Source organism: Strix aluco, chromosome 3 (assembly GCF_031877795.1).
Source record: "Strix aluco isolate bStrAlu1 chromosome 3, bStrAlu1.hap1, whole genome shotgun sequence".
NCBI classification, from domain to species: domain Eukaryota; kingdom Metazoa; phylum Chordata; class Aves; order Strigiformes; family Strigidae; genus Strix; species Strix aluco.
The window spans coordinates 112,860,537-112,875,938 of NC_133933.1; the positions used below are offsets into that span (position 1 = coordinate 112,860,537).

Consider the following 15,402-nt stretch of genomic DNA (forward strand, 5'->3'; position numbering starts at 1 on the left):
TTACCATCATCCAGATGGGTGCTTCAGCTGGGGAGCCCCGTCACAGCGAAGGATCGGAGAACTGCTCCTGGCAATTCGGAAGTCCTACGCAGTGCGTCCACTCATAGGTGAGGTCTCCATCTTCGCTGTGAGAGGGTCCTGCTTTTATACAGTTTAACAAACAAATCATATAAAAAAAGGGCATGAAAACACCAGGTAGATTGGCTTCACTTCACTCAGGCGCATCCCGGATCTGGCCAGGATCCCAAGCGTGTCCAAGGAGTTCCTGTCTTCTAGGAAACAGCTGGCTTAAGGTCCAAAAATATATTCTTTATCTATAGTTTTCAGATGATATTACCATGGTCGTATTTCATGCTGAAATGATGCTGGTCGGGAGCTTCACTCAGAAGTCAACTCTGGATCGAGGCCTATGGTTCAGGCCTTTTTATGTCATAAGGCCTCTTGTATTAGGACAAAAATCACTCATTTAGCACATTAAGGTATCATCATGTTTTCAAATGTGTTTTAACAAGGACACGGGACCAGAATGATTCTACAATTTGCTTTAAATTGGGCTGTTTTGTCTGTGGTATTGTCAATCTTCTTTTCAAAAGCATTTCTTGTTAAAGTTGTATGGAACAACTTGGGAAAACTTACAAGCAACTGAAAATGAGTGTTGATAATAAAAAGGAAGCAGTACCAATTATCCATTCAATCACCAGTTGCCCATAATAATGAGAAGTAACCAACTGGCACTGGCATGGGTATTTCAGAATTCCATATAATTCTGCTGCACAGATATATCAATTAGATCCTTCAAAGAGATGAAAACATTTTATGAACACATACAACAGGATTAAAAAAAATGAATGCATTATAACCTGCATGTGATCACAGCTAACCTTCCACAATCCAGTTTTCCAAAGTAAAATTGAAAGACATCAGGATCATCACACAACTGAATGGATAACTAAGAAATCTTAATAAATGTGACCAGAATCAACTGGAAGTCCATCATTTTTTTTACATATTGCTGAAAGTATAACTAGCATTTGGTGTTGATATATGTAGATATATTTTTAATTATAGATAATGAAATCTGGTTTGACCAATTAACCTTAAAGAGTTCTTCCAGCCAGAGATCAATATTCTTTATGTCTGTTGATGTATTTGCAGCTTTCCTGCACTGATCACTGAACTTTCAGTTATAAAAGCTTGATTGGAAGCACTTTCTCTGATGTTTTCAAAGGTAGGAAGAAATCTCACATCTTTGAGTGTCACTGAGTTTCAAGGTAAAGAATTTTTATAGCTGAATACAGTGTGCTAATTAGAGCCAATTATAACCCAGCTGACATACCTTGGAATGAAAAGGTCTCTCCACATTCACTCTGTCCTTGTGAGATGCCCATTGTGCTTCTATTTAATTTGTCTTTTATGAAAGTTCATTGTTTTATGGGTGTGGTTGTAGTGATCATTCAGATTTTATCATCTAAGCGAAGGTTACTCAAATCACTCTTTGTAACATGTTCAGCTGTATTCTATAGTCATGACTGAATTTTAAACATGAAATACTGGGGAGAAGGTGGGGGGAGGAACACTGGTGAGTGGAAAAAAAAAAAGGCTTTCAAAGCAAGATAGAAATTTTTGAAAAACTGAAGTTTTCATTTAGAACAATTTTCAGACACTCCTTTAAAAAGGAAAACAGATAAACCAGGCAATACCATTTTCCTGAGTGTGCCAACAGTTGCTGATGCTTACAGTTTTTGGAAATGGACAAGATAATTGTCAAATTCATAGCTGCCACTCAGAAATTGAGTGTCAACTTCACAGCTGCTCTTTAGATAATCTATAAACAGCAGACAAGCAATTATATTTGTTGCCTTTTACCCTATTGTGTTATCATCTGACTCCCGATGCTTCAAATTAGATTCTAGCTGGTAGTTTTTGGTAAAAAAATTATGTCTACAGAGAACGTTTTCCTAGTAAAGAAAAAAGAGAATTTAAAACATTCACTCAAATGCACACATGAAAGGACTCTATTAGCTGTATTTTATGCTGAAAAGATAGTTAACACCATCATTTATTAACGTACTGAGCTTTTACAAATGAACAACTCAAAGTTCTCCATTATAGACTAAAGAAGAATAAAGCAACATGCAAACACTTTCATAGATGTGAACCACAGTCAGCCACAATGTGTTGGACAAAGCAAGCATTAACTACTGCTTAACCATAATTATAGAAGTGACAACCATTTATTTCTATGAGTGGAAAAATTTTGCTAGACTGAAAATTCTCATGCACAGCAAAATGGAAAATACACCTAAACATTTGGCAACTCAGCAGAACATCCTGCAGCCTCAATGTAACCCATCAGAAAAATTCATGTATTATGGACTCAAATATCCTGCCTTCTTTGCAGTACAATAATTCAAATTTAAAGATGACTCTGCTAATCAGATAATTAGGACATTATTAAAATAGGAAGGAGATTGGACTGAGGACAACCTGGAACCCACAATTCTTACTCCTTATCCAAGCGCTCTACAGAGTGGCCACATTTCTGAATGAATACAGTTCTGGTTATTTTGCAATGCATTGAAGTTCATGATGCAGGAAGCACATGTAAGTTATGCTTTGTCTCAAAATTCTCAGCCACTGAGATATATTTTGGTGTCCAACCCCGCAAGACACAGTAAAACAAGAACCATACCTTCCTAAAAAACTGAAAGATAAGGTGAATTTATTTTAGCCTCTTTTTAGCTAAGAGGTTGCTGAGAAGAATGAAAAATTAAGTTAAAGATTATTTTGGACAAGAACCCCAAAGACAGCTGGGTTTTATTCTGGTTCTTAAATTATTTTTACATTCTGAAAAATAAAACTGCTGTACAAATGAATACAAGAGAATTCACTGTGTCCTTGTGGGGTGACACAGAAAAAGCACTTAACTCTAAAGTGCTTTTAATTTTTTTTCCCTTAAATTATCATACTACAGTGTTGGCAACCACATAAAGACTTTTTGAAAAAATCATAAAGCAGAATGCAAAATAATAAAGGGTCATCCACAATATTTGTATTTACTACATCTCCTTGTCTACCACACTGCGATTAAACACCTTTATAGTGAGAAAAAGAATTGTGATTCTTGCTTTACAGGCCCAATTAATTTCAGCATTGAAAAGGTAAACATAATAAAGACATCCTGAATCCTAGGAGTACACAGTCTAACACAAAGCATGGTAGTGAATTTGTTACAAGAAAGCAAGATATAGGACTCATTGATTTTAAGTAGGAGTTCCTGGATATCCATTTTGTAGAAACAACTATTAAATTCCTGTTGAGCTATTAATGATTTAAAGTGATGACCAACATGTGAACACCTGCATAGTTCATTAACAATCTCAGATTTCTGTCTGGTTAGCCATGGGTTTACATATTAATAATGCTTAAAACAGCAAAGTAAGATCATGCAAATTGATTATACAGACTCTACATATGAACTGACAAAAGCTGTTACTGGTAATATTTCAAGTCATGAAATGGGAATTAACATCTCTAGTCTGTAGTTTAACCAATTTACCTACATTCTGTATATACTTGCAGCACTAAGAGTAATTACTGGTGGACGCAAAGCAGGAACAAGCTATGTAACTAAATGTGTGAAACAGTGAAGAGCAAGATGTACTTTCTAGAAAAGAAGCCATGACTAACCATTTTCAGACTCGAGACATCAGTCAACCATGCTCTACTGTGTGTATTTTATTGCTTAAAAAACCCATCACCAGGTTCTATACACAGACAGTTCCTGTAGAGTGTGTGGTGAGATTTCTTACGAGTGTAACTACAGTTGTTCAGATTGCAGTAACCTAAGAAATCCTAAATTACTTCCCATCGACTTGTGGGTGAAGCAGATTCTTTCTTTTGTGCTCAGAGAGATAGTCCATATGAAAATCCCACAGAGTAAGAAATATGGGTAGCACTAATTGGAATACATGCTATGAAGTAGTCTTGTAGCATGGTCTCATCAAGGTCATGGGGGTTCTCCATGTTTGTTTGGTATTGCAGACAAGTCGATTAATGATATTAAGGTGAATTTTGCCTGTTTATTGTCACATGTATTTATTCCAGACAGATGAGGAATATTAGTTCATCTTTCCAGAAAAAGTTCTGCTTTCAAAGACGTAAAAGATATGCTAGATTTTTTAGGATGCTGCCTTCTCCTCTAAGGTCCACCTCTTACTAGCATAACCAGCATATTACCCAGATTTTTGCTCAATTTTATGCTTGTTGGGATAGACTGTTCCTGAGTTTCAATCCTTGAATATTAAATAGCTTTTTTGGACCCCTCTTACCTCTAGGACCCGACCACTTGGGACTTATTCAAGCAAATCCCTGAAGAGGCCAAAGTCTGTCTCCCTGAAGTCAAGGGCTGCGAGCTTGGTTTTTGCCTTGCTTCCTCCTCTCAGGATCCTGAACTCCACCATCTCATGGTCATTGCAGCCAAGGCCACCTTTGACCTTCTCATCCACAACCTGCTCTTCCTTCTTTATAAGTAAGTATGAGGTCCAGAAGACTTATCTCTCCTCATTGGCTCCTCTGTCACTGAGGTCAAGAAGTTATCAATGCTCTCCAGGAACTCCCTTGGCTTGCTTATGCCCTGCTGTGTTGTCTCTCCAGCAGATACTGGGGTGGTTTACTCCGCCACAAGGACAAGACCTTGCAAATATAAGGCTACTTCTAGCTGTCTGCAGAAGGCCTTATCTAATTGTTCTTCCTGATGATGTAGCCTACTGTGCCATCTGTAGCAGTCTGCTCTTTAATCCTTACTCACAAGCCCTCATTTGTCTCATCATCCATCCCCAGATAGAGCTCCATGAACTCCAGCAGCTCTCCCTCAGAGAGGACACTCTCTTCCTCATCATCCCAGCCTGTCCTTCCCAAAGTGCCTCAGTACTTTTCTCAATTCTGTCTGCAGCTATTTTGTCTATCAAACCTGAGTAACTGACAAATGAATTATCACATACAGACAACACATTTCCTAGTCTTTTAAGTGGTGATAAACAGTTATAACAACACCAGGGTACAAGAACAGACTATAACCCCTGGCTTCCCCTGTTGTGTTGATTTCCATTAGGCTGGAAGTTATAGCACTGGTTTGGTTTGACCAGAGCAGTACTGTTAAATACTAATGTGTCTTCAATTAAGAATGCACAGTCACAGGATATTTCCATAACATCTCTACTATATAAAAGATAGCTTACCAACAGATCTCCCACTATTTTCTTGGGGGTTTTTTGTTTGTTTGTTTCTGTGTGGTTTTGGGGGGTTTGTTTGTTTGTTTTTTAACTGTAACCTAGGGGGCTGTTTTATTCTTATTTATTCTCTTTTGGAGGAGAGAGAAGAGCTTTTTGAGGGGTGAGGGTGGGTGTTAATTAAAAAGGTTATGAATTGTTTCTGAAATTCTATGAAACATCAAATACAATCGATTGTATTCTTCAGAGTAAGAAAGTTAGTACTTCCTCAAAGTAATGAATGCTGGATTACTTACAACAAGAATACTTAAATATTATGGCAGAAACACTTGCAAATAACACTTTAAGGCAAATACACAAAACCCTTTTAACTTCATTATGTTTCATCCATGCCTTCCCATATTCCTCAAGTGCTAAATACATGTCCACACATAGGACAGCTCTTGCAAAAGTTACGTTAAGTTTCTGTCACATTACCATGATGAATATTTTACAGTAGTATTTTAATTATCCTACTGATGGCTAAAATATCTGAGGACTCAATGGCTATTTTAAAACATTCTGGAAGTTCTTTTTCCTTTTTACAAGTGTTTTAGAACAAGTCCATGTGAGATAGGTGTGCTGAGACAGCAGAATGCATTATAGCTGTAGGGTTTTTTTGGTGACCTATCTATAATAACAAAAGGTCTAGAATATATGCAGTTAAATTACTATAGCAATGTAGTGTTTTGGCAGCATAGTTAATGATACCTGTTGAACTCCATATCCCATGCCAGAAAAAGACTTTATTAAGCATAAAGCTGTTTATCTGCTTGGAGGATCTGCAGATACTTTTGCACAGACAAATATTTTTAACAGTTTTAGGAACAATTTACTGAAGAGCTGAAACCTATTTATTAATATGAAAATGAATCAAGTGACAACACGCTTTGGACAAGAAACATGTCCAAAGAGGAACTGTTCGAAAAAGTATGAATATTTTAAAGATCTACATGAGTATTAAAAGTTGTTTTCACCTTCTTTCTTAACACCAACAGGAAAAATGCTTCAAAGTAAGGAGTAACACATTTCAGACACTGACAACAGATTACTATTACCCAGAATTAACTGCTATATACAATGAACAGCACATGTGAAAGAGTAGAACCTTCCAGCACATATGAGTTTCTTCAGTGAAACTGGAGGGGGGGTGGGAAAACTGTGTAAGGCTAGGATTCATTTCCAAAGCAGATGGACAGAAGTCACATAACCTCTATTATTCTACAACATACTGCTTGTGGAACAGCTGCTGCCATGGACATCATTTCCATTCTGTTGCTTGAACAGGGCTTAAAAAAAAACTCGAAGTGAATATTATGGATATGTGACATGTCGTGAAAGAAACATATAGCCAGCTCATCTGTCAAAGATCAGTAGGTGGTCAACCTAGGAAAAACTTTTTAGTAGTATTAATGTCTGGCAGGAAAACACACAGCAAGCTGTCAGGTAGAAGTCCTGTCCAACCTCTGGAGGTCACATGATGCCAATAGTTTTTTCCATGTACTAACATAAAGATTAAGGGCTGAAGCAAGCTTGTTTGTGAAACTGCTGGAGTGGGCAAAAGCAATCTCTGCAGACTCGTTAAGGAAACACATATCTACTTGTTGGGGGGCAGACATGGCAATTTGAATATTTTCATATGGCATATTTTAAAAGATGGCAAGATAGATATAGCATATCCTTACTAATTTATTGCTAATTGTAATAAACAAGATATGCATGGTTGGAGGGGCGGGGGGGGGGGCAGGACAGGACACAGACACACAACACCCAACAAACCAGAACATTCCTCCAAACACACTCCAATGATTTGAAACACATGCCTAAAAAAATTAGGATTGCCCAGGATCTGCACTGATAGTTGAGAAAAGTCACCACTCCTTCTGTTCAGAAGAAGAGCAAAACCAAGAATGATAAAGGTTTACACGGACCTGGCACAGATGTACCCTCTCTAACATCCCTAATCCAGTTACTCTGGGTACTGGGGGAATTTGAGGTGAACAGACTACAAGAAGTAGCTGTGACTCTAGCTAGTCTGGTCTCACTAAATAACCTCTCCATCACCACTGCCTGAGACTGAACACTGGGCTGGATGGACTGTTTGAGGCTGCAAAGCACCTCTTAACTCTCACATACATTTTACCAAATAGATGCACTTAATTACAAATGTACAAGGATCAATTTTTTCATCCAACAGACATTTCAAAGACCTGAATTTTTAACTACCGTGTAAGCACTCTAATCATCCCAGAATATTGTGCTAGGAAAGAATTCTACTCTGAGGAAAAAACATTCTAAATAGTAAATGCTTAATGGGGTTTTGGAGAGCAAACTAGAGTCCGAGACCAAGAAGACAGGGACACCTCTGCAAAGCTAGTTCCTCACGAACATTTATAGTTCTCCTGTATAACTAATTTTTTTCCACAGTTCTGCAATATTATTTTTTTAATGTTTCCCACTAACTTTTTAAGCAATTCAATAAAAACTGAAAATAAAACCAGCTGGTATCTATTTCACCTGAAAAATCAGTTGAGGCAGACTGCAACCATATTTTTTTTTGTGCTAAGAATAGCTGAAGTGGCATTATAAATAGGAAAAAAAGCCTTTTAAAAATAGCTCTGTTATCTTTCAGTGGAAAAATCTCAACTATTTTGGCAGTAAAACTAGAGAATATGACAGCACAGTGAGAACTGAAGCAAAAAACTACTTTCAAGTTGGGAAGAAGTGAAATAGTACTCTACAAACAGATTATTTTTTACTTGTAGAGCAACGCAATTTCTGTACTATTTTCTGTATCACAACTTATGAATGGAAGGTAAACACAAACAACTGCAAAGACTTCAACAAAGCTAATTTTCATTTTAAGCATATGAAATCTATTGAATTTATCAGAAGTGGTCATAAGTGAACTGAATACACAGAGCAAGTTCACATAGAAGAAATACAACATCTTTTTCCCTTAGTGTTTGCTTCAATGTCTGATTTCACTTTCACTAAGTTTCTCTCATCTTTACAACACTAGAGTCAAATAAATTCTGATCAAAAATTAACATAATAAACTGGGCACATAACACAATGTTTTAGTAATTCACTATCCAATTTATGTATTGCAATTATTCCCTAGTATATGTGATTAAATTGAATAGCTTAAAGTTTTAAACTTACATAATACTAGCCACTCAAAATTACCAAAACCAATCAAGGGAATGAAAGAGAGACATGACAGTTATAAATTACTCTACTGGTTCCAGACACATTTTAGAGGATGATAAAAGGGAAAAATGAGAGAGAAAATGTGAGAAAGAAAACAAATGGTTGAACATTTGGATTTATATATAATACATGGATTTATTTACAATAAATGATAATCAAAGATTCAAGAGAGCAAAATCCTGTAACGAATTCAGGATATCACAGAAGAATTAACAAGGGGGAAGAGAGAGAAGTAGAACATAAGATGCAGTTAAAATTTTTGCCATTTTAGAAAGGATCAGAATATAAAGGGGTGAGTGACAGTACTGCTAAGCAACTGTAAGTTACATTCCTAGTGAAGACACTTGTCATATAGTAAGTTCTTCCAAAAAACTTTCTCTATACCTCACCTTTGTAGTACCAGAGGTGGCTGATGGAGAATGTAAATGCGTGGAATGAATCAGGTGTGAAAGAATTATTCTTAAATGCTGATCATTTTTTGAATCTGTCACTAATTATTAAGCTTCGCTGATATGGTTCTCCTGATAGCTCTAAAATTTTGTGCATTATGTGAAAAAAATGAAAGGCCTACAGTACAATTAGTATCAGGTGGGCAGCTGTTAAAAAAAAAAAACAACCACCAACAAACAACTAACCTAAAAGCACCTGGAGTTCAGTTTATATCCCAGCCCATGCAATTGGCACTCCTGACACTCTCAAAGAAACCTCTACACAAATATCGAAGAGATCTCCTTCCTCACAATTATATTTCTGGTACTGGGACATATGAAGAGTTAAAGTAAAAGAAGGTATTCATACCAAAAACATTATGATTGCATTTATCACATTCTTTGCTATAAAACATACCATCCTCCTAAAAGGAGTGTTACTTCCAGGTTTAAATTCATTAGATATAGTCCAATTATTTTGGTCTTTTTACTTTTTAAATGAAACTCTAAAGGCAGAATTTTAACATATAACCTGATGCCTATCAGAGGGGTACTATAGAAGAATTAATGTTACCAACATCATGACAGGAAATGAAAGTGTTACCTGAATGCAATGTGAAAGTGTTAGAACTATTAAAAACAGCATTTTCACTTTTCTTTTGAGTTTCAGATTCTCTTACTTCTCGGCTTTTTTATTTGAGACAATGTTTTGTGGTTTGTTGGGTTTTGTTTCTTTCTCAAAATACTATTTTAAAGGCCAAAAAGAATAAGTAAAACACTTCTGGACCTCAATTCTGAAATACACTTACTCGCCTGTCTTCAGGAGATCAATTACAGATGTGCTTAACTTTCATCAGGTGACTGTGTTCATTAATGGAATGAACATGATGAAACTGAGGCAATAATATGTTATGTACAGTATCTTATGTATCTTAAATAAAGTAAACGTCCATTCAAGTTGAAAGGACTGTTGTAACAAATTTGTGGTTTTGTAGAAAGCCAGCCTTAATGAGGCTGCTCCACACTGTGCAATCACACAGTCAAAGAAGAGATGGTATTTCTCAGTACTCTTATCTGGAGGCCTTAAATGAAATAGCAAATAAGATCTGAGTACTTAAAAAGTCTGTAGGAATAGCTCTTTTATAGTAACTTTCTCCTTTGTGAATTCAAAATTATAGTTTAATATTTTAGTGATAAACATCCCAGAGTTCTTGAAACATCTGTGACTTTTTAAAAAAAAAAAAAAGTGTAATTTGTCTTCCTCCTTAATTTCTTTTAGATGTGGTAATATTTGCAAGTCCATAGTTAGGATTGATTGAGTGGGAGACACTAAAAAAATCCAACTTCAGCAAGCAGAGAAGCTTAATGAAGTAATCTATCATTATTCCTAACATATTCATACCTTCCCAACCTTTTTTAGCAGCTAACTATTGTTTTCCATATAAAACATGAATTCTTCATTTCTCACCTTTCAGGCCTCCCACAACTGAGCTCTCACTTTTCTTGTCAGTGTAATCTCCATTCATTTTCCCTTTACAGTTGTACCTATGTTGTCCATCTAACGCTCTCCCCTTATTTATTTTGCTTTTATTTTATTCCAAATTTACTCCATGGACGACCATCCAACTTAGTTCACTTGTTCCCCCTCACTTTTGAAGGGCACACATTGCTACCGAGCAGCATCCACCCTATTTTATACCTGCCAAATTTGGAAAGCAAAAAGTAGGCCATTAAGCAGATATAGGCAAGCCTGCTCCCAGCAGATGCCAGAGGAGAAATTCCATCTTTGCGCCCTTACTTCTGACAAAAGAAAAAGTCCCCGCTGAGTTCCAAATTCAAGATCTCACAGATTACACTTCCTCTCATGGCCTGTAGTATCCTCCTCCTTTGAGGACTATCCTGTCACATCTACTATCAAAAAAGTCTGTAGGAAAACTGAGGAAGTAGAAGAACAGTAGTTTACTCCTAAAACGTAAGTCTTCAGGATTTTAACAGACAGTTTTAGGGATTCCTCCAAGCTACACTCGGAGGAGTAATCAAAATCTCATTAAATACTGTCCTGTTTCCTTGGTCTCTCCTATCCAGGCTGTACCTTGGACTGCTTCTTGCAAGATACACAGTGGCAAGTTCCTTTAATTACTGAATCTTAAAACATTTCATAGAGCAACATACCTGTGGTTATACATGTGTAACACTGTGTGAATACATACATTTATCTACAAAATTAAACAAACAAACAAAAGCTTTTTCTATAAACACACAAATCTCCATGTATTTTTTTTCCCCCACTGTGGAAGTAATTCACTTGGGAATTTTACACTTGAAATCTTTGCATTTTGTCTCATGTGAGGAACAGTAGGTAAAGGATGAAAAAAAAGTCTTAGGCTTGAACCAAACAGAGCAATTAACAGACCTATTTACCTAATTTAAGCACCTGCTTAATTTTCTGAACTCTACTACATACAAGAGTTTGAGTAAAAGTTCTGACAGGTCCCAGATTCGAAGCTTAGACACAGTAAACAATCTCAGTAACTGAAAGTGACTAGTTAATGCTTAATTTTTAAATACAGTAACTCAAGCAATCCAGATAAAATAGAACAGTAGAAAAGCACATTTCTTTTTCACTTGCCTGTAATGTCTTGGAGATCATATTTTTGTCAAAGGTTTTGTCAAGACTAGAAAATTATTTCCAAAGATCTTGAGCAGGAAGGGCACAGTGTTCAAACATGCGAGGAAAGTTTAGGATTTTAGTCACAATCGATTGGAAATGCTCTTTTGGTCTTGATTCACAGAAGAGAACTGGCATTAAATATGTCCCTCCTAGTTTTTAATAAGAAATTTCAGAGACATTTGAGCACAGTGTTCCATAAAGGAGACTAGATAAAGGTAAGAAAACACAGGATCAGTTGTTCTTAACACCAGTAAGCAACTGAACAAAACCAATACCTGAAACGCCAGACCTGGAAAAAAAAAAAAATCCCCCCTTGCGTTACCTAGTACACAATACTAGAAATAGAAAAATCTGTGAGGCGATTTTTCAACTATCAAGCTTTCTTAATGGAAGAGGAAAAACAATTCAGAAAGATAAACCTTAAAGAAAAAAGTTAAGAAATAAAGCAGAGCAGGGAACACATGAACAACAGTGAAAGCAAATAAAGCCCAGACACAGGTAGTAGATGCCACAGTACAGAGTCAGATGCGTTTTCAAGATATTTTGGTTTTTCCTTTTAATTACAGTCAAATCTCAATTACTTATAAGCTGCAACCCAGATTCATGAATATTGTGAAGCACCTATGGTATGGATGCCAAGACACACAAAACCCCTTCCCATGAGCTACTAGCTGGAGTCACAGAAGTTCATACTAGAGGATGCAAAGGCCGATATCAACATTACACCCTGCATCGCTAAACTGTACTATCAACTATGGCACTCTTCCCTGTCTAGCATCAGAAGATGTGATAAAAGCCCACTTTATGTTTTTACACTTTTTTTTTTTAAGCATGCACTCTGACTCATTTTTAAAATTAACTTCAAAAAATTAAGTCTTTATCAAGTTTAAAATGTATCATTTCAAAAGCTATCAAGACTTCAAAACACTTCCACCCTTAATGAGGGTAGCGGTTGTGGTACACTGCTCTACTGAGCTCTGTGGATTAAACTATGTCCTTAAAGTGCATATAGTCACATTGAACCCCTGGGTTCAGTGTTCAGTCTGTGTTTTGCGAGTAAAATGTGTACGAGTATGCTCTAATGGCAAGGGAAGTGACAGAGCCAGAATAAGCGTTGCCCTTCTTACTGTGAGTGTCAGGTGCCAGACCACCACTGATCTCATACAAAGCAACTGTGTACACCAGAATGTTGGTTTCACATCGAGGCTTGAAAAGTATTTACACTTCGCATTCAGGAAAATTGCTTTTCATTTATGGTTGGTTCTAATGACTGTACCATCAGTGTCTAAACTAGTTTCATCTGAAATGTGTAATAGAAAAGAACATCTAAGTTGCTATTCATAGTCAACACACTACTCAGTGGGACATGGCCTGTTAAGTGACACACATTTGGCACAAGACGTTTATTTTACTCATTTATGTGAGCTGTTTCCACTATGATTGAGGCAGGAATAGAAAAGCCTGCTCTAGAACAAGATCCTCTACCTCAGTTGTGCTTGCCTGAGATGATGTGAGAGGTATTAATGCCAAGTATTCCATTTATACTTTTTATCTCTCTGTAACACAGGACATTTTCAAATCTTTATGTGTATATATACACACATACATAGTTAACGGGTATTAAATGGTAGCAGATATTTGTGATCACTAGTAGTGAACAAAGTCAGATAACAGGAGACAGAAAATTACACATGAACTTACTACAAGCTATATTAGAGGAAAAACCTGATTTTTGGCATTCACATAAATGATATGAAGCAGTGATATGGCCCCTATTCCTCCTCTGGTGATCAGGCTACCACACAGAGCTCTGGAATCCCAGCATCAGATAGAAACAGATTATGGAAAATTAAAAGACAGTAAGTACATATCTTAAGGGGTAAAAGGTGAAGATTAAAACAAACAAAAAAATAATTAAAAGACACTACCATGAAGAAATTTAACATTCAGGAAGCCAAGATTTTAGAAAAAAGTAGCCTAAACAACACACTTCTGAATACAGTGATACGTCTAATCTTGTCCAAGTAATTCACCTAATAAATATTACCTTCTATTTACTTCTTTTTTTTAGTTGAAATTTAATCTAAAAGTCTCAAACTAGAAATTAGTGCCTAGAAATAGATGCTTAAAACTTATGGTACAGTGTATGACATAATTAATAATCAACTGAATTAACTATCACTTCTAAAATCTACCTTTTTTTACTAGCTAGCTAATTAAAAGAAATTTTTATGCGGCCAGATTTTGAAAAGGAACTGAGACTCATTTTAAGTATTGTTCCCTTTTGATATAACTTAAAATTACCCCTACTAGAATACATTTAAGTATAACGAGATTATGATGGATACCTTACACAGCAGGTATCTGAATACAGAAACCAAAGAGGCCCTTTCCACTCTCATGTAAGACATTCACAGCAATATACAGCACTGACATTGCATTATCCTTGTTCGGCTTCAGTTCAGAGTTGTCACATCTCGTTTACAAAAAAAAATCTGCTCTGTTATTCCACATTTTTTTCTTAAGATTCTCTGATAATTGTGAAAGGGACTGTAAAACTTGCACAATCAGCTCCTACTCTGTATTCTTTCTGACGGACATTCCTGGGACTACAGCAGACCATATCCTTATGGTTTCAACTTTTCCTGCCAGTGGGAGATGATCAGGTGGTCTCAAATGATGTGAAACAACACTGTAGTTGGTAAAATATGGACTGAGTGTATTAACATTTCTTTGCCCTGCATCTTGTTCAGGAAGCAGTGGGAACACATCACATACATACCCATAAAGCAAAGAACTTGCAAATACGCAGTGGACAAATTTAACTTTCTTTTACGTAACAGAAAGGAAATGGAAACAAACCTCTGTAATACCCTCTGCAGTACTGCAACTCTCCTTGTCTTTTTTTTTTAGGCAACAGAAAAGGGTAGTTAAACAGGACCATATAATATAATGAATTCTTACCCTTAACAAACAATAAATTACTTGCACTTACGCCAAATCATTTGAGTGAAGACTGAAAAACAAAGACTGAAGTGCAACATCAAATTTATATTCCATAAAAAGATTGCAATGCTAAGTATTATACCTTTGTGCAACAAAGGTTTTAGATGGGGGCAGGTGGGGAGAAACACATTAAAACAGTACACAGGCTGTTACTCCATATGTGTTTGCAGGACTATAATAAATGTTTTTAATCTATGAAACATCTGGGACTAAAAATCCAATTTGTACCTTTTTTTTTTTTTAAAAGAAGGAATAGTTTTAAAGTGTATAGCATAGCTTCTACAATATAAATCTGCACAAGACTAACAGCACAGGTCTATCCTTTAGGTTTTTTCTAGGAGTATAAAATATGCAGAATCCTACCAGGCCATATTGCCATGGGCTGTGTTGTCAAGGTGACAGAGTAGCTCCAGGGTTTGAGTGTTGCTTGATGAATCATCAGGGGATTCATGACTGCCTGATTCCAATTCCTTCGGCATCCTCCAAACAGCAGCACATGTCATGACTTTACTGTCTGAAGCTAAGCAACAGAGAATAATGTCAACAGATCATTGTATGGGAGACATATTTTGTATACAGTGCATCAACATTTACACAAATCTATAAGCACTGCACATCTGCTGTTTAAAATATTTAAAAATATTATACCAAGATAAATTCAAAGAATGCAGAATGTGGATACAGACACAGACCTCAAGTTAACAGCCAAGTTGCTGCAAAACTCATAATTAGCACGCATTTAACGTGCTTCTCTCTGTTAAAGGGCAAAAGTCAGTGCTCATGAAAACATAACTCTTTGGGAGGCAAGTTTTCC

General features: G+C 36.3%; 1 protein-coding gene across 5 annotated transcripts in view; it reads right to left on the reverse strand.

Annotated features, from left to right (window-relative positions):
- Positions 1–15,402, reverse strand: part of EIPR1 (EARP complex and GARP complex interacting protein 1) — a 91,500-nt gene that overhangs the window by 31,124 nt on the left and 44,974 nt on the right. For 3 of the 5 annotated variants that reach the window (XM_074819984.1, XM_074819983.1, XM_074819985.1), the window contains one exon: positions 14,952–15,108. In XM_074819984.1, the coding sequence (XP_074676085.1) occupies positions 14,952–15,108 (157 nt within the window). The other 2 variants (XM_074819986.1, XM_074819987.1) reach the window with 2 other exon arrangements.